General features: G+C 43.6%; 1 protein-coding gene across 1 annotated transcript in view; it reads left to right on the forward strand.

The window, feature by feature from the left end:
• Positions 1–476: 476 nt before the first annotated feature.
• Positions 477–25,306, forward strand: part of LOC123993224 (peroxisome proliferator-activated receptor gamma coactivator 1-alpha-like) — a 65,047-nt gene continuing 40,217 nt past the window's right edge. Inside the window, exon 1 of the mRNA XM_046295131.1 lies at positions 477–591. Coding sequence (XP_046151087.1) covers positions 511–591 — 81 coding nt within the window. The 5' untranslated portion in view covers positions 477–510. The remainder of the gene's footprint in view (positions 592–25,306) is intronic.

Here is a 25,306-nt window from a genome sequence, read left to right on the forward strand (position 1 = left end):
ATTCTGTGCACTTTATGGATTACAGGAGTGTGTCAAAATAGAACGAAATGAAAATGAAAAAGTATGTTCAAATATGAGTTATAGATATGCAGTACTTTAAATTGTTAGGCTTGTTTTGTAAACAGATTAGTTGCTTTGCGTGTCTGAGTCATCATCCTAGTCACCACACGCAGTGTCCATTCTAGCCTGGCAGAAATTAATATTTAGCTCATATCAATGTTGTTTTTCCAAGCATTACTTATGTCAAGGTCAATATGCCTACATATCGATTGATTTGCACCTTTCGTGGGTAAATGTATCTAATTTGCTTATTCAAACAGTGTTATGACATCATTACTTACGAGGCTCGGTAATAGTATATCTGTATTCAGTCTATGCAGTCTATAACAACGCCCTCAACCGGCGACTAGCTGCAACTGCATGTGAACAGACCTGTAATCACACTGTACTACATACAGTCTTTGCCTGTATACTCCGCTCTCTGACTTCTCCGCTCTCATTCTCTAGAAAATGGCGGACTGCGCTTCACTGTTAGATGAGGAGCTCACTTCCTTTGTCTTCAATTACCTGACAGAAAACTCCGGGAGCCAGGTAAGGGATGTTCATATTCTACATGTGCAGGGTCAGGTCTACATTGACGGGGTTTCATGTTTGCATGTTATTCACAGAAGCATGCGTAATTTCATCTTCATGTGTGCTCTGGCTGTAAGCATCACCGCTCTCGATAGCTAACCGGCGTCTTCAAACCTTGACGCCTGGGCTTCACGTGGAGTTTTAAGGAAATGTCATTAGCGCATACAACGTGGTGATAGGACGTCAAAAAACATTTAGTTGAATAGTTTTGTTTGTGCTATATGATTTTGGTTTTAACAGCGACATAACAATGTATATGTCGCTTTTAAAACGTTTACTCTACTTTTACTACTTCTTACAATTGTTTTACTAATGTCAGTCGTGCCAAATCAGAGACTAACGTTAGTACTAATTGCATGAATGTGACTTGTGGCTCTTTAAACATTTGATATTGAAATAACTGTAAAATACTGATATGTTGGCAATATTTTTATACAAAGGTTTGACTAATGTTATCTAGAAATATTATATTATTACTACAATGCAATTTCCCCCCATCCTATCTACGTTAATAGCCAACAATCTATAAGCAATGGGTCGTTACGGGACGAAGCAAGGTTGTTTTGATTCATGTTTCTGTTATTGCAAAACAATGCAATTTGCTTGTGTTGACTAGCCTACTGTTTTACCATCACCAGCCATCTGAAATCGAAAGATATTTCAACTAGACCCGTAGGCTGCTGTTTCTGTATATTACGCCTCTCACGGTTCAAAGTTTAGCAACTTCAATGCAACGAGAATGATAGTCGACGTCCTTGGAGTTTCAGGTGCTGCAAGAATGACGATGAGATTGACAAATGCGTAATATTGTGCCCGTCTGTGAAAAATTAATGCGATTATGTATTCGTAGCTAATCGTTTGCGTAAGCACCGAGCTATTGTTACAAAACCTTGTTACCGGTAGTTCCCAAAAGTGTCTGTCCTAGTGTAACAAAATAATTAGGGTGAAACATTCTGGATCTGATTCGCATTAGTGATATTAGCATTGTATAATTAGATTCGTTGCGGTGTTACATACTGTTGAATGTTCATTTAGTCGGGTTGACAGTGCTATATGGTCATTGTAATAGTACTCGATTCTCGTGACCAGAATTATAGAACACGTAGTTGCTGCAGTCATGTGCTTTCTGCAGTTATGCGTAGTAGTACGGAGGCGGTTCCAGTGACGTGCATGAGCGACAGCTACACTCCCTTCTTTTGGTTGCATCATGTGACTGCTACTGCCGCCACTGCTGCTGCTTCTAAGCAGCCTTGATCACGACTAATGCTGCGTTCACAACGATGTGGGAGGTGGTATCTACCACATACGACTGGGGAAAATATCTTGAACGCCCCTCCAACTGGTAATAAGTGGGAAACTCGTTTATCATCAGTGAGGTCTGCTTTATCCCACATGATGACCTCTGCCGTCACCTACTAAGGAAATTACCTTGATAACATCATTTTCTATGGTTAAATGGAAACAACTAAACATTATTTATTAGAAGCAATCTATTAATCTACTATAATTTTTTAAACAATATAATTTGTTTACAAGCATGTTAGCTGTACTTTTAGTTTACGGTGGAAGCAACTTGTTGGCAATTGGCCAATCAGCCTTACTCAACAAGTTCAAAGCACGTGAATGCATCCAACTGGTTTTTACGACTTTACAACTGGTAATTAACACCTTCCCAAGTCTTGTCCAGTCAAGAGGATCTAAAGATCCGGCCTACTTACACACAACCCTGCCTGAACCACATAGTTCTAGTTTAGAAGTTGATCATGCTGGATCTTATGTCCTATAGTATTTGCAGATCCATCTCAATCCATTTTTATTACATTTTTTGGAAATGCGTCATCAAATGTAATTATCCATTTTGATGTAAATATTTAAAAGCCTGTGCTATTATGTAGCCCAGTTATGTTCTTCCCCTAATATTAATGAGATGCATACATAGCAAATTAATTTATGTAGTTTGTTTCATCATAGCCTACATCATACAGAATGTGGTTTTAACAGCTGCCAGTCAGTGGTTCCTTTGATTCTGGTTGCTGAGAGAGTTGTTGTCCAAAAGGACTCCTGGCTTAGTCGTCAAATGTATTATGGTCATATCAGCTTCGAAACGGAAGTCTTATGTTCCCAGATTTAGTCAGACAGAGAAACAATATAGCCCACTGCACCAGGCAGTCTTCGCTTTGCTCAGCAGTCTCTCTGCAATGAAATGCTGTGTATTATTACACAGAGCTGTCCTGTCGTGATGGAATACTGCAGTGTTATGTGTTCAGCTTCCGTGATATGGGCTGAGTCACCTGTCAGCCCTGAAGTGCAGACCTATTCTGTAACTAGAGCAAATACGTTAGGCTATGTCTATGAAATGAGGACTTCCTACCGTACCCCTCCCTGTCTCTCAGATGGAATAAATTAAATTAGCTTTGGCTATGCTGTGTACTGATTGACTGAAGATGATGGATAAGACTGGCCTTTATTTTTGCTCAGGGGGGTTCGATGCTGGTTTAAACTGGGCACGATCCACAGGACACTTTGAAGAGTAGTGTCAGACAGTAGCTTATGTGTTTGGATGTTCACTGTGACATTACTGTATCTTTTAGCCCTATTTGAAATGGTGCTAATCTGGGAAACCAATCAATGAAACTGTTACAGAGATGATTCTTATCACCGATAAGGGTGCTTCTTTCTTTACCTCTTTTATGTTTTTAAATGGATTTGAGTGGATTATCATAATATACAACCCACTGGGCACAGACATAATTTCGATGTCTGGTTTTAATTTACATTTGTTTGAGTTGTCAACCTAATGTGAGTAAAACGTGAAATCAACAAAAAAATGCACCTTGTCATTGGATTTATGTTCAACGTTGAGTGAAAAAGAGATGGAAGTTCCTTACCTTGATGAGTTTCTGCAAACCCAATCAGTTTTTCACCATGATTCAAAGTCATCGATTATACATTTTTGTTGTTGTTAATTAAAATGACGTGGAAACAACATTGATTCAACCAGTTTTGACCAATTGGTGGAGCTAAAGTTAACATAATGTTGATCTCAGAGTAGCATTTACCCTATATTTTCAAATTTGCTCACATTATCATATGAGGGTCATCCTGAAAGATACCACCCACCCTTTAATGTTAATTTCCCATATCCATTTGGAACATATTCAATATTTTCATGTTTCAATTTGTTCATCACTCAAAATTATCAAATCAAATGAGGTTTAAGGAGTCTAGTCTCCCAGAAGTGTTACTGGGAGGTTTTGCGTGTGTCACTGCCTGGCTGTGTGGTTTGTCACTGAGGATGTGAATGGTTGCTTCCTCTCCCAAAGCCCCAGAGATCCATCATCCGGCTGAGGCTTTAAAGCTCTGAGGCTTCTCCTCAGGGAGGCCTGAGGATGCACTGTCACGGATCACTGTACCGCTCCCCTCCCCTTCGCTCTGAGCCTCTATGTGCTTCCCAAATGTCACCCTATTCCCTTTCATAGTGCACTACCTTTGCCCTGATGAGCTCTGCTCAAAAGTACAGACGCAGGATCTTAATTTGAGCCAATTTGCTGCAGCAACTATGAAACAGGTGATTAGATATCAATAATTGATGCAGACTAATACTCTTCGGCTGATTGCACAACTGGCATCAAAGGTTAGCCTTTGCATGGACTCGCGAGGCACACACTGACTACATCACGCAGTTGGTTGTCTACATATTCGGGCTGTGTACTTCTAAGTCAATAAGGAGAAAATGTTTTTGCTTTTTATTGTGTTTTTATTATCTCTTGTCCTATGACTCATCTTTTGCTGTGCCAACATGCAATGTCGTATCTTTTTGCATTTTCTTTTTGAAATTAGCCGTGGTTTCTAAACTCGTCTAGAAATATGATATTATGAAAGAATGGGTTATGTATAGTCAAGCCATACTGTCTTGCCTTTAAGATTGAGTTATGTCCTTAATTAATTAATATCCAAGTGTTTTGTATTCATCACAACAACTCGAATGATATTGACAACACCATCATGAGGCTGTTTCATATTCTGTACCTTGCTTGGGGAAATACATCAAGGGCTTTAACATTATGCCTTATGGGAATAAATGACATGTTAGAGCTGAGAAAGGTCGAAACGCAGATTCAGCACCCATAGGCTCTGGTCAAAAGTAGTGCTCTATATAGGGAATAGGGGGCCATTTGGGATGTGCAAATTTACTCTGGAAACTTTAGGAGCACAGGCAGCTGCTTCACTTTGTAGTCTGCCGTGTGTGTTTGTTTTTCCTGGCCACTAAAGCAGATGACTGTTGAGACAGGTCATCATATGCTGCAGAGGCCAGGACAGCAGCAGACTGTCTGATGAGGCTGACTTATGCAAAGAGAAGTTGGAACTGGGTTGCCAGGTGTGCCCGTCCCCTGATGATATTCACCACCACCTGCTTTACTATTTAAATGTGCAATCAGGCATTTGGCCGTAGTCAGCATCCTCCAGGTCATTGTACTGTACCACAGCCACGGGCAAACAATGGATCTGCAGGTAGCCTATTGTTGATGGATTAGGAGACAGATTGTGTGAATGTAGGGTCAACAGGCTTGCACGTTAGTTTTTGAAGTTTGTTTTTTATGGTGTGTATAAAACATTAGGAACACCTGAACAAACTGACCAGGTGAATCTAGGTGAAAGTTATGGTCCCTTATTGAAGTGGATTGAAAGGGTGACATCAATCATTGTAGATGAAGGGGAGGAGACAGGTCAAAGAATAATTGAGACAGTTGAGACATGGATTGTGTATGTGTGCCATACAGAGGGTGATTGGGCAAGACAAAAGATGTAAGTTCCTTTGGAACAGGGCATGGTAGTAGGTCCTAGGCACACGGTTTGAGTGTGTCAAGAACTGCAACGCTGCTGGGGTTTTCACACTTAACAGTTTCCCTTTTGTATCAAGAATGGTCCACCACCCAAAGAACATCCGGCCAACTTGACACAACTTTTGGAAGCATTGGGCCAGCATCCCAGTGGAATGCTTTGGACACCTTGTTTTCTCCATGCCCCGATGAATTGAGGCTGTTCTAACGGCAAAAGGGGGTGCAAACTCAATATTAGGAAGTTGTTCCTAGTATTTTGTACACTCGGGGTATTGTGTTAAGACTAAATGGGCCTGAAGATTTCTTTCCTGAAAAAACACAAGATGAACGTTCATAATCATTTAGATGATTTAAAGCTGGAATCCGTAATGGTCAAACTGCCACGTCTGTTTGCGACAGTACAACAAGAAAGGAGTTACTGCAAAAAAAACAAATAAGTTTGATTTTTTTCATTGTACAGGCGATAGAACAGAGTAATATATACTTTTACCATGTTATGTGATGCTCTTTACCTCCGCTTCATCAACAAACAATAATAATAACAACGGCCGTGGGGCGGATTCCCCTACAATGGCACCGTTTCCCCTACCATCTTTTCTGGACACTTTGTAGTAGAAGTTTGTAAAACAGCGATTAATGAGAGAGCGAGAGGGTTGCAGTTAGTTCAGTTGTAAATTCAAGTCTGGTCAGGTTGAGTGGGCAACGGTCCAAGTCTTCATCAGCCCTGAGCCATGGTAAATGAACACATTCTCTAGCAGATAACACTTCACATCCCAAAGAGTGGTCTTGCATGATCATATACAGTGCGTGCTAGGGCAATAGAGTACAGACTCCTCTTCTGTCAAAGACGTGGAGAGTGTGCGTATGCGCCAGTGCGTGCGTGTGGAATATGGATTGAGATACTTAAACCCTGAGGTTTAAATAGCCAGTCTGATCGGCATTGCTCACTAATTCAGAGTGTGTCAGGAGAACCATTAGATGTAGATATGAATAGATTAATTGAATAGAATTAAGCAATAAGGCACGAGAGGGTGTGGTACATGGCCAATATGCCACGTCTAGGGGTTGTTCTTAGGGTACGACGCAACGCGGCTTACCACAAACATCCTAGGTGTTTTATTGCTGTTATTTGTTACCAACGTAATTAAAGCAGTACAAATACATGTTTTTTTGTCATACGGCTTTCAGCCAATCAGCATTCAGGGCTTGAACCACCCAATTAATAATGTCCGAGGCAGCACTTTACATGTGATTCTGTTGTTGTTATTTATTTATCCCTAAAGCCCATCCATCTGATGATCTGGGTGATAAATGCATGACTTTTCCACAACAAACCCTCACTGTTGGTGGACCAACCGGTTAAGGCGGAAGCCTGTCTCATACTAAATGACCTCCACTCTTTGTAGTAAAGTCATGTGCACTCTAAATAGCCTGGTGGCCTGAGTAGCCAGAGGACGTGGCCAGGGTCAGAAAGCGTTCAGCGACGACATCACTGAGATGTGGGCTTCTCTCTCTCTCTCCCGCTCTCTCTCTCTTGCTCTCTCTCTTGCTCTCTCTCTCTTGCGCTCTCTCTCTTGCTCTCTCTTGCTCTCTCTCTTGCTCTCTCTCTGTCTCTGTCTCTCTTTCTCTCTCGCTCTCTCTCTGTCTCGCTCTCTCTCTCTCTGTCTCTCTTTCTCTCTCGCTCTCTCTCTGTCTCGCTCTCTCTCTCTCTGTCTCTCTTTCTCTCTCGCTCTCTCTCTGTCTCGCTCTCTCTCTCGGGTGTGATTGTAAACCACGGAAAGGTTAAAGGAAAATTCCAAGGTCCTGATAGGGCAGTACTGTACGGTTTTGCCGTGTACCAGCCCTGCCATGGTAACTCAGCACATGGGACTGGGGAGGGCAAGCTCAGACTGGCAAGGGCTTACCTCCTAACACCGGCTGGGTTATGGATGGCAGCTCAACTCAATTTCATAACCTGCTCATTAAGTAGTGGTGTGTATTGTTCATGCTCAGAGCAGGAATGGATGTTGACTTCCTGTTCTTTAGTTTAACAAGTTTAGAACTCACCGGCTGACAGTAACTGCCTAATCTGTTATTATGTCAACTATGTGGTAAGGCACAGGCGGTATGTAGTGCTTGACCTGCAGCTATAGCCTACTCGGTTATTTATTATACAGGCTGGATATTAGTGATGTATATCACATGCCCAATAACCTTGTGTCGGACATCTCTCATGTACTGTTCCTCTGTTGGCAGTTGAACACACAGCTCATGGCTATAACACTGTTCTTAAAAAAACTGGTCGCTAATGACTAGGGCAGGGAATTGCCAGGGACCTCACGATATGATATTATCACAATACCTAGGTGCCGATACGATATGTATTGCGATTCTCACGACTCTCTATGTATTGTGATTTGATGCTGCGATTTCTATTGCGATTTGATGTTCCAAACCTATTGCTCACCATTTGACTGCTGCAGAGAGACAAGAGAAAGCAAAAGTAGTTTTTGTCAGTCATGGAATAGAAGCGCTGAAAACATGACGGCTCACTATTTAAAAGATGGAGAACAAGCTATAGGTTGAAAAACGGGTGCATGTACAGCCGACTAGCGCAAGCTAACACATTTTTATTTTTTTTAATTAAAAAATCTTACAAATCAATACTTTGAGTCAAAGTATCGCTATAATATTGGCCAAAATAATATTGCGATATGTACCTGCATCAATCACTACTAATGACACAGCCAGGCATACAGAGCCTAGGACCGGCTGACAGTAAACGAAGTGAACAGAAATCCTGCATTTCTTTAAAGGCTAGGGTATTACTATTCTTATCAGCATGATTCCTTGTATTTCCGCTGCCTAAAGGAAGGTGCAGTTTATAAATAGCTGCCATGGCAGTGGCACAGTTCTGCATCTGCATGATGTGTTGTCAGCATGTCAGGTTAGATGACCTGACCGTGTGAAGTCATGATGCCGTCGAATCATCATCAAGCTCTCTGGGGGATTACGACTCCTTACAACTACTCTCCTTACTGCAACCTGAACACAAGATAGAGTAAGAGTTACTGCCTGGTTGTCTTTCTATATGATCTCCCATCTGCACTATCCAGAGTGGCCTATCTGATCCTCACTGCTCTGTGATGTGGTAACCAGTTATGAAAGGGTAAACATGAACCTGCCCTGTGGAAATGGACCGGACAATTGATCTGACCCTTGTAACGTCATGAGTGCAGGCCATCACTATCATCATGATCTGACTGTTAACTTAACCTCGGAGTTATGAGTAGAACACTTTAACCGTGATGGTGACCTTTTCATGGACGCTTGGCACACACTTTCAAAGCTTCACCTGTGTTGTGGTCCCTCCCCTTTTCTTGCCTCAACATTTTAAATTTCACTCAAGACACATTATCTTCACACATATTTCAGATGCTTTTCACTGACAGCCGCAACTCAATAATCAGCTAGGCTTATTCCCGAATAGGCATAGGCCTACGAGCTTGTGATTTGAAACAATCCACAGCTATTTTTTTTAATAGGAGCTAATGATCCTTGATTCCTCTGTGGCTAAGTCATGCTTTCTGGTGAAGTATTTTTAATGATTTAATTTGTTTCTGTTTAGGCAGGTGTAAATATATCATTTTGGCAAATGCATTTCCATTTACTTCCCTATTGGACCCAACGCCATGCCATTTCTCTCCTGTTCTATTGGTTTTCATATGAACCTTCTTTCGTCGTCCAGAAGCCAAAGGCACAATTCTAGTCGTGTTAGCAACCCATCCCAGTTGTTGCATCTTTAGATTCCCCCTCTTTCTAAGTTTCTAACAGAGATTTTCCTGTCACTTCTGGAACTGCTATCAGTTGTGCTGTTTAGAATAGTGTTTTCCCAGGTGCGCTGTTTAAAATGGTGTTTTCCTGCAAATTACATTTTGGCAAATGTTTGAAAATGACATTTTATATGTTCTGTTAAGATGTATTACCATAATCAAAATGTGATTTGTGTCATTCTGAGCACGGTGGGTGGATTCCCTAATGGGTTATACACCCAATGAATATGGATCTGGTAAATGTATCAAATGAAATAAATAAATACACATTTTCCCAGTCACATTTTCCTCATGGAAACCCTGGTAGGTAGGTAGTAAACATGTTGCTGAGGGCTGCTACTGCCGGGGAAGGTGTAAATGTTACACAGTATAAAACTGTTTTTTGCAAGCCACTACCCACACACATGTGTAAAAAAAACATTCCACTCACAGAGAAGAATAGGGCTCCGCTCAACAGTACAGGGATGCGAGAGGCTAGCAGTCTACTGGTAACGGTGTTCAGTGACCAGCACAGCGCCCTCCCGCGTCAACAAGGCAACACAGTGTTCCACCACACGGTGTGTTGGCTAGTTAAACTACAGGAGCAGGGGAGGGATCTGATTGGTGGCCTGGTTCTCTAGTGCCTCCCTAAACTCTCTGATTCCCTGACAGTGGCATCCAGCCAGCCAGGCTGCTCAAAACCTGTACATTTCCATTATCCCTGTTCAGGCGGTTTGGCAACAACAATGGCTGGTTCACCATGATGGCACCCAGCGTCGCAGGTGAACAGTAGGTAGAATCACACCCCCCCCCCCGCCACTGACCTAGTTCAACAGTGAACCTTTTGCTTGGCAGGCTTAGGTGTTGGTTGCGTGACTGGAGCTTGGGGGCTGAAGCTGGTTTCTGACTTGGGAGCTTGACTGGCTTTACTCACAGCAACCCTCTGACCCCTGCTGCCGCCCTGCGCCATAAATGTCCTTCTCACACCCCGCCCTTAGGCTTTCTTGCTGTTCTAATAAGAGACCATTTCTCTGCTGACTGTCTAATGCACAGGTGGTGAAGGGCCTGGATACAACACTTTATTACCTTGTTTTGTAAGATAACTTTGTATTGGCTAGATGGTGTCTTCAGCTGGGATTTGTACAATTTTGTTCAAACTAGTGTTGGCTTGTCCTGTGTCTGCACATGATTACAACTAAGAATACCAACCCATCTCATAGTATTTCCTCCCACTCGAAACATACCAGATTCACTCTGTTGAAATACGGCGTGCCATGATGCAATGCAGGTAACTCTTACAATCCTCAGTCAAGGCTGTTACCTTGAAAACCGGTTTCCACACTTTGAGTTCCTTCCAACATGCGTATTAGAATGGTAGGTTACATCTCTCAAATAGAATCATAAAAATACTGAGAAAATATTGGTATAATTGTGGATTCCCAACCTTGACTTGCACAGAGAGAAATCAAATTGAAGATGACTCTCTCTCTCTCCTTTTGCTGGACATATCTTGGGATGATATTGTAGCTCTATGTCTTCGGTTTGACTGATATGGAACCTGACGGAGCCCAGTGACATCTCCTACTCGCTGCATTTGACTGTTGCTGCTTCTGCCCCACTAGAAACTAGGTATAAGTAGCCTAAGTTAAACCTTTCTAACTTCATGGAAGAAAGTGGTGTGTTCCTGCGATAAAGGACTGACTGTCTCGGTCCTCGAAAGCCCTCGTCTTCAACCACCGAGGGAAGAGAGAGTTAAGTCCTTTAGACAAGGTCTACTCTGGGCCCTCGTTGTTGTTCAATGCCAATGGGCACGTTTTTTTGCAATCACCAAAGAATGTTCCGGAGTCAGTTCTATTCCTTGTCAAAGCCTTGAATTCTGCCCACTCCACAAAATGCTTTTTCTTTCTCGTTCTCTCTCTCCCCCTGCATTAGTCCTTTCATGTACTCTCTCAGCACTCTTTGTGCTTTTCACTGCTTCACTGCTGCCTAGCCTGACGTTATTTTCAGCCTTTCTCCGTATTCGTCAACACAAGGAAGTAAGAGCCAACTCATTGGGACGACTGCAGATTCATTTGCATGTTATTTTTTGAATACATTTTTCGAACCTGATGATATCAGTGCATCATCAGGTTCGATACAGAATGGATTGTTTGACGCAGACAGGTGAAAACACACACACACACACACACACACACACACACACACACACACACACACACACACACACACACACACACACACACACACACACACACACACACACACACACACACACACACACACACACACACACACACACACACACACACACACACACACACACACACACAGGAACACCTATTAGCAGAGACTGTAGGCGTTATCCCCATTTTTATTTATCATGTATCTAGTAAAAGTGTCAGTCACCTGGGAAGACGCCTGGATGAGGAAGGCAAACAGTGAACGGAGTTGACATGGGGATGCTCTCTGGCCCTGATGACTCATTGATTTCTCTGCAGGTATTTGTCTTGAGGTGATTTTAGGAAAGATATGGAAAACGATTTGCACAGATTCCCACTCTGCCCACTTTCCGGACGCTTTCTCAAGGGACTGTTTCTGCTTTTCTCTACACTCTATTTAGATAACGTGGCCAAGGGGGAAGGTCTGTGGTTGGCTGCGAGTCTAGAAATGCAGAAGATATGTCTGCCTGGGAAGATTTGTACTCGTGCTAAGCCATTTTGGGTTTTCCTTTGTCTGTAACTAGATCCAATGTTTCTCTGCTGTTCCTCTCTCTCTGCTGAAGGTGCTATGCTGAAGTCACAAGACTGAGCTGGATCTCCCCAGCAGCCTGATGATTTTTCTTCAAATTCCACTCAAAAACAATCTTTTGGGATCTGTTTCATTAGTACATTGTCCCAAAATGTTCCGTGTGGCTCAGTTGGGTAGAGCATGGTGCTTGCAATGCCAGAGTTGTGGGTTCAATTGCCATGGGGGACCAGTTTTAAAAAAGTATGCACTCACTCCTATAAATCGCTCTGGATAAGACGGTCTGCTAAATAACAAACAACAAAAAAGCCCCACTCTGTTTGGAGAGAGTATGGCACTGTGCAGTGGAAAGGGAATGCATCATGCTCTGGTCTCAGACAGCTCATCAGGGACTCTAAAGGCCAAGCACATGTTTTAGAGGCTTCTGCCAAGCTGCGGTATCACTGACAATACAATCCTGCCTAATTAGGAGTCGGGTCATGTGGAGGCTGCCGGAGTTGTCCTTTTATGTTGGGGTACATGGCAGTGTTTGGGTGGTGTCACCATGATTGTCTGTTGGTGGTGGTGGGCCATAGTGAGGACTGAATGCTTCCAGAGGGGTCTCTCTGTCTCTATCTGAAGGGTCATTAGAATGCGAGAGGCACATTGAGCCATTTGTTTCATGCTATTTCACCGCAAGGTTGGTACAAAACAAGGCTGAATAGAGCTGGAATTGTTAAGAACCTGTGGAGGAAGTTTTTCTAGAATGTTCTTAGCAATGCAGCCGAGCTGAAGGAATAAGACATACCAGCAACACAGATTTAAATGCGTTACAATTAGGGATGCACGATATATCGGAATCGGCCGATATTAGCTAAAGATGCCAACATCGGTATCAGCCCGAAGTCTAGTTTAACAGCGATGTTAAAAACTGATGTCAAAGCTGCCGTGCATACCTATGTAACGTAGGTACATGACGTGATGACGCCATGTACAATTGTGCGCTGCACGTGCAACACAGCATCCCTAACCTAGCCTACAATGTCTCATTTGTGGATCGAGTAGTCAACAAGTCGAGCAGTCGTTTGAAAGAGTAAGGACATTTCTGCGAGACAACTCAAAGGCAAAGTCCATTAAAGCCAAGATTGCCCTTGACAATCAACCATTCTCTGTCGTGCGTGATATTGGCCTATTCTGGTCGACTGGTCGAGCACCGGTACACACTACCAAGTGTGCTTTTTTTCAGATGTTTCCTTACCGGATTTACACAGTAATAGCGTCACTGCTATTAGCTTCATGACATACATACTATGGAACGCCGTTTGGGTCTTTGCGTGTCAAAAAAGGTACAGTAGCACTGTCAAAGTTGTACAAAAAAGTCTGTAAACACCGGCCACGAACAATGTGTTTTCAATACCGCGTTGGTAATAAAACATCATTTGTTCGACCGCAACTTCTGGGGTAGCTAGCTTTAGCTTGGTACCTAGCTAGCACCAATACATCCCGCCTGAAAACAATGACCAATAGAAACTGCAGTCATTTCCATTATTCTTAGCAATGATTTAGGAATCATTGTGAGTAAGTATTTGCTAGGTTGCCACTTGTTGTTCGCCTATTGAACTTGAACTTCAGTTCATGAAATTAAATAGCTAGCCAGCTACTTAACCCAGTTGCCCAAAGCTAACGTTATAAGCAGCGAGTTAGCTTCATTTGGCTAGTGACGCTCGACCGGACAGGGTTATGTGTTGTGAAGCTAGCCACAATAAGGATTAGGCACAATAGTGGAATTTGCTGTTTGCCTTCAAAATAAAAGTATGTCATTGACAGTGATGCAAATGAATACAAATAGTGGAATTATGCCATCATTTTATTTTGAAGACTAACCACAAAGTCCACTCTTGTGGCTAATCCTTATTGTGGCTAGCTTCACACAGATGTGTCCGACCACCATTCATCAAATAAGAACCGTCTTATAAATTAGGGTTATTTTAGATGATGACACCTAGCTAACTGAAACAGATTGTCGTTTTGCTATGTTTTTGGGGAAGAACATTGTTTGCATCCATGAGCTAGCTAGCTTTTTTTAATGACCAGCACTGTAGGTGCGCGAGACAACTTTACCAGCATCATAGCATACGTATCGATGAATCATTGTGACATACAGTGCCTTGCAAAAGTATTCATCCCCCAACTGGCAGATTCATTAAATAGTACCCGCAAAACAACAGTCTCAACGTCAACAGTGAAGAGGCAACTCCGGGATGCTGGCCTTTTGGCAGAGTTGCAAAGAAAAGCCATATCTCAGACTGGCCAATAAAAATAAAAGATTAAGATGGGCAAAAGAACACTAACACTGGACCGAGGAACTCTGCCTAGAAGTCCAGCATCCCAGAGTCGCCTCTTCACTGTTGATATTGAGACTGGTGTTTTGCTGTTACTATTTAATGAAGCTGCCAGTTAAGGTCTCGTGAGGCGTCTGTTTCACAAACTAAACACTCTAATGTACTTGTCCTCTTGCTCAGTTGTCCGCCGGGGCCTCCCACTCCTCTTTCTATTCTGTTTAGCGCCCGTTTGCACGGTTCTATGACCGGAGTAGTACACAGCGTTGTACCCGATCTTCAGTTTCTTGGCAATTTCTCACATGGAATTAGCCTTCATTTCTCAGAACAAGAATAGAGTGACGAGTTTCAGAAGAAAGTTCTTTGTTTCTGGCCATTTAGAGCCTGTAATCAAACCCACAAAAGCTGATGCTCCAGAACGGTAGTGTATCTTTTTTGACATGCAAAGACCCAAACGGTGCTCCATAGAAATCCTGGTTGAGAATGAAATGATTGAAGAAATGAACAATGAAACAGCACAGCAAGTAAGTGAAATAAATCGTTTTTGATTATGTTTTACTGGTAATGGGGACATTTGTAAATGCCAACAAAATACTTTTTGTGTGTGTGTAACCTTTTATTTAACTATGCAAGTCAGTTAAGAACAAATTCTTATTTACTATTTTCTGCATTGTATAATAATAGTGAAATAATATACGGAATCATGTAGTAACCAAAAACTGTTAAATAAATTATTAAAAGTTGCCTTGACAGCTTTGCACACTCTTGGCATTCTCTCAACCAGCTTCACCTGGAATGATTTTCCAACAGTCTTGAAGGAGTTCCCACATGCTGAGCACTTGTTGGCTGCTTTTCCTTGATTCTTTGGTCCAAATCATCCCAAACCATCTCAATTGGGTTGAGGTCAGGTGATTGTGGAGGCCAGGTCATCTGATGCTGCACTCCATCACTCTCCTTGTTGGTCAAATGGTCCTTACATAGCCTGGAGGTGTGTTGGGTCATTGTCTTGTTGAAAAACAAATGATAGTCCCACTAAGCGTAAACCAGATGGGATGGTGTATCGCTGCAGAATGCTGTGGTAGCCATGCTTGTTAAGTGTGCCTTGAATTAAAAATAAATCACTGACAGTGTCACCAGCAAAGCACACCCACACCTCCTCCTCCAAGCTTCACGGTGGGAACCACACATGCAGAGATCATCCGTTCACCTACTCTCTCACAAAGGCACGGCGGTTGGAACCAAAAATCTCACATTTTGACTCATCAGACCAAAGGACAGATTTCCACCGGTCTAATGTTCATTGCTCGTGTTTCTTGGCCCAAGCAAGTCTCTTATTCTTATGGGTGTCTTTTAATAGTGGTTTCTTTGAAGCAATTTGACCATGAAGGCCTGATTCACACAGTCTCCTCTGAACAGTTGATGTTGAGATGTCTGCTACTTGAACTCTGTGAAGCATTTATTTGGGCTGCAATTTCTGAGGCTGGTAACTCTCTAATGAACTTATCCTCTGCAGCAGAGGTAACTCTGGTCTTCCTTTCCTGTGGCGGTCCTCATGAGAGCCATGGTTGAGAGCCATGGTTTCTTCAAGTGCGACTTAAAATGTTCTGGATTGACTGACCTCATGAAGCTGGTTGAGAGAATGCCAAAAATGTGCAAAGCTGTCATCAAGGCAAAGGGTGGCTACTTTGAAGAATCACAAATATAAAAATATAAAATATATTTTGATTTGTTTTACACGTTTTTGGTTACTAGATAATTCCACGTGTTATTTCATAGTTGTGATGTCTTCACTATTATTCTACAATGTAGAAAATAGTAAAAATAAAGATAAACCCTTGAATAAGTAGGTGATCTAAAACCTTTCACTGGTACTGTAGGTGAAGGGGCAAGTTACTACATCTGCATGCAAGGGTAGTAACTTTTCATGTTTCACAATCTGTTACCATGAATGTGAGGCCAGTCGTGTGACGTTTCAGTAGGATTAGCAAAAGACTCCAGTGAAGTGAGGGAAATGTTGGTGAAATTAGTAAGTCATTCGGTCCTCTAGCAGTGAATTCACCCTATGCTGTGCTGCCGACTGACACCGACACCTGTCCTGAAATATTCTACGGCAGCACTTACAAAACACCAGGGAATTTTCAGCACACGATACCTCAGGTATTTGTCCGGCAGGTCCAGAGGGCTATTTTCTCTCTATATCACTGGCATTAATAATTAAACCACTAGCCTTGATGTTGTGGACTGTTCAGGGCTAGCTAACGATCTCTTGCGACACTAGTTGGAAACGTACTGGGGCACTTTCATCAAAGGCGCACATCCGTCACTGGTGAATCGTGTGTGTGTGCCACTGCCAGGGGCCTCCATTAGTGGAGTAGCGTGACTGTGAATGACAGTGGAGCGTCAACAGTGCAGAGCACCCCCCCCCCGGTCTTCTGGTGTCCCGCAGGGGTACTGAGCTGTGAAGGGGACATTCCTGTCTTTCGCCCCAATTCCTCCCTTCCTAAACCAAGGCCAGCCCTCTCTCCTCTCCTCTGTGGACTGTCACAGGGGACACCTAGTCAGTGGGTGGACACTTCCTGATGACATGAGGTGGGATGGGAGGAGGTGGGACTGGACCCAAGAGGGGAGAGGGGCCTGGAGATGGATCACCTGGTGTCTCTTTCCACTGATCACCACGTATGGCACAAAGTCCTAAGAGGACCTCTTTCACAATCCCTCTTTCACTGTTTCCCTCCTCTACCTCTCCTATCTTCTTGGAGAGGACACAGTGTCACACAGTCAGACAACAGCAGGAACATGATGCAGTGATTAACAGTACCAGGAGTTAGGGTTCTGCTCTGCCTCAGAACAATCACCAAAACAATTGCAACACGCTTCACACGCCTGCACTTGTTTGCTCTACTTTAGTTTAGCTCCTAAACCCATGACCCTTATCGATACATTTCAAACACTTATATATAGTGTATCACAATTAGCAAGAGTGGTTACACATAGTTAGGAAGAAGAAGAAAATAAAGACAAGCCTAACCAATCACAGGGTGTTCTGTGGGACTCCTGGCGTGAAGGTCACCATGGTGCCATAAAGAGCTCCACTGCTCGAGGTCACCCGCTCCATCCTGAGGGTGACACCAGTGTAGCGTGTCCACATCCCTCCCCTCTACAGGGAAGAAACATGGGGCCGGGATAGGCCTTCAGATTCTGGAATCACAAGGTCACTCGTGAGATGAAGTGAACTGGGCGGGAGAACGAGCTTCACAGCCATGTATTATTTACTACTATTACTGCCTCAGCAAACAAGCGTATATTGCTGCCTGGCTGCCTGGATACAGTGGCCCCATACAAGGGGTTTTGAGACAGTTTGAACCTGCATGGCTTAAGGTTTACAGTAGAGCTGGGGAAGATGAAGCAGCCCCATGGTGGCCTATAGGCCTTGCTCTGAGAAAGAGAGAGATTGATGGAGAGTGGAGCCATTTGGTCCACATTATTCCTCCACTGGGTCTGTTTGTTTGAACTCGTGTATAATCACCTTTTTGCGAAATGTAATAAGAGCGATGAATAGAATAGTCTTGATTGTTACCTTTGTGAAGCAGGTGATTTTTTACATGTGTTTGGGCTGGGGTCTTTGCTTTTGGGGACGTAGGCTTGTGTTGTGTGATTGCCATGGATCTGTGCGATAGCGGGACTGGCAGAGACCAGGCTGTTTGTGGAAATCTCAAAGGAAGATGCTCTTTGATCGGACAGCTGTGAAGTTCAAAGGACTAGCTCCTTGTCTGATGAGAGAACGCGTGTCCTTTTGTAGTCGCCCATGTCCTTTTTAACCGGAGCTGCTGTTCTCTCTGATAAGATAGGCTGCACCGATGACACACACACACACACACACACACACACACACCATTTTAGAAAAAGAAATGGCCAAGTTAACGAAAGCCAGATTTGTGTAACTATTATTTTTAGCCAGTCAGTGGGCTTTTCTTGAGTTGACTGTATTTGGTGATTGATTGAGGAAGTCAAGCAGCCTAGCAGGGTTTAGTGCAGAGTCTGCAGACGCTTTTCTCTGTCACTGTTTTACTCAGATGAGGTTTTTCTACCAAATATGGCAGTGGAGCTGAGGAGTCACATGCTGCTAGAGCCTCACAGTTCACTGACGTGGTTCTCTTAGTCCCGGTTGTTTCAACAGTGTTTCAACAGGGTTATTCCACTGGGTAAACAAGTGTGCACCTCTAATCTCTTCCAATCATTTTCTTGGAAAAAAAATGTAACGCTAACCAACACGACACCAATGTCAGATCTGCTCATGATGATTTACTCACACTATAAATGTTGTAACTGTATCATGGTGAAATAATGTTAGAGTTCACCAATTTCTCCACTAAAGTCTCGTCTCCAAAGGGAAAAATAGCCAACTCTGTAAGCTTTTAAGCTTTTTTTATATTTATTTAGTCAAGCTAGGAGGATCTTTTTTTAGGGTTGTTGTGTCAAGGCAGAGCTGAGACTGTCTGCCATCTGTCAACTAAATGTTAAATGTGAACGTCCATTTCTGTGTGATGTTTTTCTCTATAACTCAATTAGACAGAAGAAAGCCTATAAGACCCTGCAAATACAGGGAAACAGCAGTTGACTTAAAAATCATTACAGTAGTGTAATTCCTAACATTCTTTTAACCCTTAGAACAGTAATAGCTTAACCACTAAGCCCAGTTATCTCCTCACATTCAGTTATCTCCTCACATTCAGTTAAGCTCCCTCCCACAACAGCTATTCTGATTGACAGCACCTGCCCTTTTGCCTACTTCACCCAGGCACCCAAAATGGTAATGGAGGAAAGATAGCAGCCAGCGAGTCTCCCGGGCTGGACAGTCCAACGACGCTGCCTGGTCTCTAGTACCATTCTGTCTTTCTGTGTGAATGTGTGGAATTTAAGAGGCTAATTTGGCAAGACGTGTTACTGTTAGGCAGGCTGTCAGGCAGTGCTGCTAAGGCTAAAGCTAATTGATGTTTCCCAATATGCATACTACCATGCTCCACACTCTCATGCGCCCAAGTTCGTTCTCCGACCACGTTCTCTTGGGTACTTTCTTGTGAGGGCGAGAGTGTGGAGAATGCATAAAACAATACATTTGAGCAGCACTCACACTCCCCACTACTGTATTAACTCACTCTTCACATCCCCATTCACTGAACCTTCTTCCAGCCAGGACAATGGGAACAAAGCATACGTTTTACTTCATAATTATCAGATAGATATGCGAATCTTAATAATCTAGCTAGCCAACTATTTAAACAGGCAATAATTACTTATTAAAGCTAATGTTATGCAAGGTAGATATACATTTTTTTGTAGGTAATTACCAATTATTCGTAGCTAGCTAGCCATTTAGTCCTATGGACTTACTATGGACTGACCCATTCACTGAACCATCTTCCAAGCAGGACAACCATGGCAATGGAGACAAAACAAGATATACACAAAGCAACTGTTTTACTTCATAACTATCAGCTAGCTATATGTGAATCGTAATAATGTAGTTAACCAGATAGTTTAACATGCAAAAAATACTAATATTATGCAAGATATATGTCCGTTCTTTGTGGGTAGCGAGCTAACATTTCTTTGTGGCTATCTGGCTAGCTAACAGTACTAGTAGCTAGCCAGTGAGCCCTATTGACTTATTATGGGCTTGTGATCTACGGTACGTAGGCAGGTAAACATGCCAAAATTAACACAGCATGGATTTATTAACGTATCAAATAAAATATTTGAGTCAGGCAACATATGAGATGTGAATAGGCAACATTTCATTCCAAAGTTGGAGTCTATTTTCTCTTGCTTCAGCTCAAATAATGGCCGCCATTGATTTCAATACCATATTTCTTTGTATACTTTCCATTGAAGCTTGCATCGACGCATGCTTTAAAATATGTACAAATGGAGTACACATTCAAGAAGTGCCCTCTGTGTCCATTTCGCATACTTTGATTTGGACTCATACTCCGACCCTCGCTCGCTCCGGTTTGGTAGTATGGATTTTGAGGAACACCCAATGTGTCCAGAGTGAGTCGTGATGATGAGCGCTGAAGGAAATCCTTTCTCGGTTGTCTGAGGTGAGGTGAACAGGAGGAAATGGCTGCCTTGTGGTTTGCCTTCCCCATCCCCCTTCAGGCATCTGTGGCGCTCTGGATCTCTGAGAGAGAGAGGGAGCGTTACTCCAAGTCTCGCGCCGTGATAAAAAGTGCCCCAAATGTCAGCCATTTGTGGAGATAATAAAGGGATGCACACAGCGGCACGTGGCGCTCTGTGGTGCAGATGGCGTCACGACGGCGTCCTGAGGCAGACACACACACATTCAAACTGTCATGCACCTCGCCACCATCCCTTATCACAGCATGCCACGCACGTGGCTTACACACAGGCACACAGACTCTCTCACACACACACACACACACACACACACACACACACACACACACACACACACACACACACACACACACACACACACACACACACACACACACACACACACACACACACACACACACACACACACACACACACACACTCTAAAACGGCAACATTTTCTCTTAGCTCCATAAAGTTAATTTCCTGCAATTCTATGCATTTTTCCATGGCTAATGCCATGTTATTTTACTCAAACATAATAACAAAATCAATACTGCTAAATCAATTGTTTGGAATCTTCCATTCCCTCTGACTGTCTCGCTTTTATTTGGTGATTATTAGTTCTCATTATATTGTAAAAATATATAGGTCCATTACATACTTCCCTACATACTTTATATCTGCTTTTAGTCATTTAAAAGTTTACACTGAAAGCCTTTTTCCATCCCGATTTATTTTGGGTAATTAATTAATTAACCCCCCCCAACACACACAATTTAGTTTTTTTACTGTTTGGTCTTAGGGGGCCCACCCAAGGATTTCAATGGCAAAAACACACACACACACACACACACACACACACACACACACACACACACACACACACACACACACACACACACACACACACACACACACACACACACACACACACACACACACACACACACACACACACACACACACACACACACACTGTCCTGGAATCGTGCCTGGGACAGGGATCGTGATCTTCAGGCAGTAACCCAGATGTGGCTGCATGTTGTAAATCTGCCCCGATTTATTCACGTTGACCATGTCCCTGTCAATATCAGATTGAGGAAGTCTTGGGGGGGTTCATTGTTGACTGTTGTCGTGTGGGGTATGGGGCAGTCGGGGTGATTCACCAGGGGGCTGGTTGATGAGAGAAGAGTGGAGAGAGGTGAGTAATGGGGTGGAAGTGTGGTGATGATGTGTCAGAGACATCCCTCACCCTGTGTTTGGCGCTCAAGGACAGCAATGCTGATTATATTGGCAGTGGGCCAGCAAAGGCACAGGGGTGGGGTTTGGAGGAGGAGGGGAGGTAGGGGCACACCAGTCGTTGTGAGGTCGCTGGGGTTGTGACCGATATCTGAACACTCATCTGAAACATCGCTTAGTGTGCAACCTTAATCCGCCAGGGGCATTTCTTGGAATACACCAGAGTGTGATTCAGGTTAGCGTGGACCTACATTCATGATATGTACCCATTGATTCTTAAAGAATATATCTTGTGCAGTAAGTGCCTCGTGAGCTACGTTCAACTGTTGTACCCAATAGGAACCCAAAATATAAGCTTGTTTTACCCCGATGTTTGTAAAAGTAAATGTAAAACTCTTTATTAGCCTCAAAACATGGCTAAAGCTATAGTTTCGATTTCAAGGATGGTCAGTCCTTGCATCCATAGCTCGGTCTATTAATTTGAGAGTGGTTGCATTTCCCCAGCCCCATTCAGATTCAGATTTTTACCGAAACAGTTGCGTGGAGGACGCTTTTCGATTGTTTCAACTGCTGATTGCAACTTTAAGCATGCATGACTATAACCAGAGTATGTTACCAGTAAAATAATAACCCTTCATTATGTCTCTCTCTCTCTCTGCACACAAACACACTAGCGGCCTTGTAATTGTGTAGCGGAATCTCGTCAACATCAGGCCAAAAGTCACCTTTAATGCACTAGCAGCTCTGATAATTACCTACCGCATAATAGCTAATGATCACTGATTTGAGACAAACTCACATGAGTCCCTGAATTAAATTGTCATTTTTAGGGTTTGCAGAAAGGCTTAGTGATTAAGGCTGGTGGTACTCTGAGTGTCACTAGTGATTGTTCACAGCAGGGGGGCTGTGAGAGGGTCTAGGGTGGTGTTGGTTGGGGGCTAGGGAGCATGGAGACGATCCAGCTCCAGCCGCCTGTACTGCCTCTGTCAGTGAGCCGGACCTTGACAGTGATAGATTGGACAGACAGCGAAAGAGAGAATGACATATGCTGTGACCTCACAGCCCCCCCCCCCAACATCCCTCCCTCTGGATTTATTACACCCCAGGCACACACATGCTCCCTCCGTATCTGTGTGTGAGGGAGAGAGAGCGCCTAAAATCCCTGTAATGCTGTCATGCTTTGCATCATCCTGGACCTTGTCTTTTGTTTATGGAACTAGCCGACATAGTAAAAGTCCCTATGTGAGGTCACTGATCATAGAGCTGTGGCAGTTAGCATAGTGGTTTAGAGTGTTGTGCCAGTACCCGAAAGGGTCCCTTGTTCAAATCCAAGAGCCGTCTAGGTGAAAAATCTGTCGATGTGCCCTTGAGCAAGGCACTTAATCCTATTTGCTTCTGTAAATTGCTCTGGATAGGATTGCCTGCTAAGTGACTAAAATGTCATGTGAAATGTAGAACTAAGTCCTCGTCTGTCTGGTAAACCTGAACACAGGTAAGAAAGTAAAAGCTTCCCAAATGGCCCCTCGTCTAACTAATTGAATCAATAAGCAAATGATAACGGCGAGAAACGTAGGAGCTCAAGGTGCTCCTATGTGTTCCCCACGCTGAGTGGTTAAAGCCATGAAGAATAGAAACCGTCACCAGCAACACACTTTTTAGCATATTACGGCCACCACCCCAATGAATTTCTTTTTCACATGTTTAAGATGTTACGTGGAATTACGTGTGCGCCTAAGTTGAAAAATGTAGGTGCACACGGAGAGATTTAGGAGCACAATAAACATATTTGAGATATTAAAGCTAGAATCCTTAATTCTTCTAGGCGAATTGGTGCTATTTAGGCGCATATGTAAGTAAAATGGTCGCACCGTAGAGCCCTGTTTGGTGTCTGCCTAGGCTCTTCTCTTCATGATGCAGCTGTCAGAATGGCTACTCGTGAAGGCCAATGACACATTTCAAAGGGCTTCATAATCATTAGGGGAGATGGTAGGAGATTGTAAAATACTGTAAAGGGGCCATCCTGACCATACCACAGCAGGGACTAACGCTAGAGCCTGTTTCTACTCAGAGATCTGCACATTAGTACCCTGTAAAGGTGCTACAGATCTGGTCACCAACGTACCAGCATACAGATGTAGGATCTTAATTCAACCAGTTTCTCACAGCAGGAAAATAATCCTACAGCAAATGGAAATGTGAATTATTGTGTGGATTATAATTAATGAACATTTTTGTAGGGGTTGATACATTTTTTAAAATATATTGCATATCAAGTCTGAAATGTGGAAAGTACAACTTTAGAAGCCTTTTAAACCTTGAATACGCTACAAAATTTCCTGCAAGAACTGGGTGATCAAATTAAGATCCTACATCTGTATGTCCATCCAGCAGCGAATGTGAATCTGGGCCAGGCAAGTGTAATAGGCCTTAGGGGACAAGGACCACTTTCTTAGCATTTCAATTAGCTCCCTCAGGAGGGCTCCTACTGTAGCTAGTAGCCTAGTCTTGGTGTAGGAGGAGGAAAGGGAGACATCGGATCTGCCTACTGCACCGCACGACTCCACTCTGCCATAGTGTCCTTGATGCCGGGCAGGGACGGACCGGTGTGCTGCGCTGTCAATGTGCCCTTCATGGCTTGTGTTGTGCGTATCAGCAGATTTGGGCAGACAGGCAGGAGGAAAGGTGTGGCCGTCCGTGGGGGTTTAACACCGCGTCGGTCGCTTAGCGCCAATCCCTGTACCTATGGCAGCCAGAGAAGTGGCTGCCCGTCTGTCTGTTCTTTTCCTACAGCACACCTCCCTTGATACCGGCAGACACACTGGCAGTGACACAGAAACAGACACAGCACCCTGCTACCAGAGCTGAGGGATAGATGAAGAGACAGAGAGAGAGAGAGAGGAAGAGGGAGAGCAGGGAGTTGTGAAAAGCACCAAACGTGATGTATTTTACAATGCTGCCGGGCTTGGAGGGAGAGGGAAAGAGGGGCTGCTAAAGGAGTGGAGACATTTTTTTTTCGCTTAGAAACCACACGTCTTTCTCTCTCCCTCCTACCTCTTTCTGTGTCCTGCTCTCTCTTGCTCACTCACACATGCCCCTTCCCCTCTTTCCCTCTACCTCTTTCTGTCTCCGGCTATCTCTGACTCACTCGCGCCTGCCCCTTCCCCTCTCCGGTTCTCTCCCTCTCACTCTCTCACGCTTTGAGTTCTCACTGCAGTCACGTGTGTGTGTGTGTGTGTGTGTGTGTGTGTGTGTGTGTGTGTGTGTGTGTGTGTGTGTGTGTGTGTGTGTGTGTGTGTGTGTGTGTGTGTGTGTGTGTGTGTGTGTGTGTGTGTGTGTGTGTGTGTGTGTGTGTGTGTGTGTGTGTGTGTGTTGTGCGCGTGCGTGGGTCGGCTAAGGATAGCAGCGTCTGCTAGGCTCCTTTTTCTCTGCTGCTGAAATGAAAGCAGCTGAATAGACCCGCTCGGTTAGCGACAGTGAAAAGATGTAAAGTCAGGCGGGGGTGTGACGGACCAACCAGCAAACCAACCACTGTTTCACCACTACAGCTCCTATCCTCCTCTGACAGACAGACACAGCTCATTCGGCTAATGAGAGGAGCGACGGTGGAGAACGTGTGTGA

The sequence above is a fragment of the Oncorhynchus gorbuscha genome, linkage group LG13, assembly GCF_021184085.1.
Source record: "Oncorhynchus gorbuscha isolate QuinsamMale2020 ecotype Even-year linkage group LG13, OgorEven_v1.0, whole genome shotgun sequence".
Classification (NCBI taxonomy): Eukaryota; Metazoa; Chordata; class Actinopteri; order Salmoniformes; family Salmonidae; genus Oncorhynchus; species Oncorhynchus gorbuscha.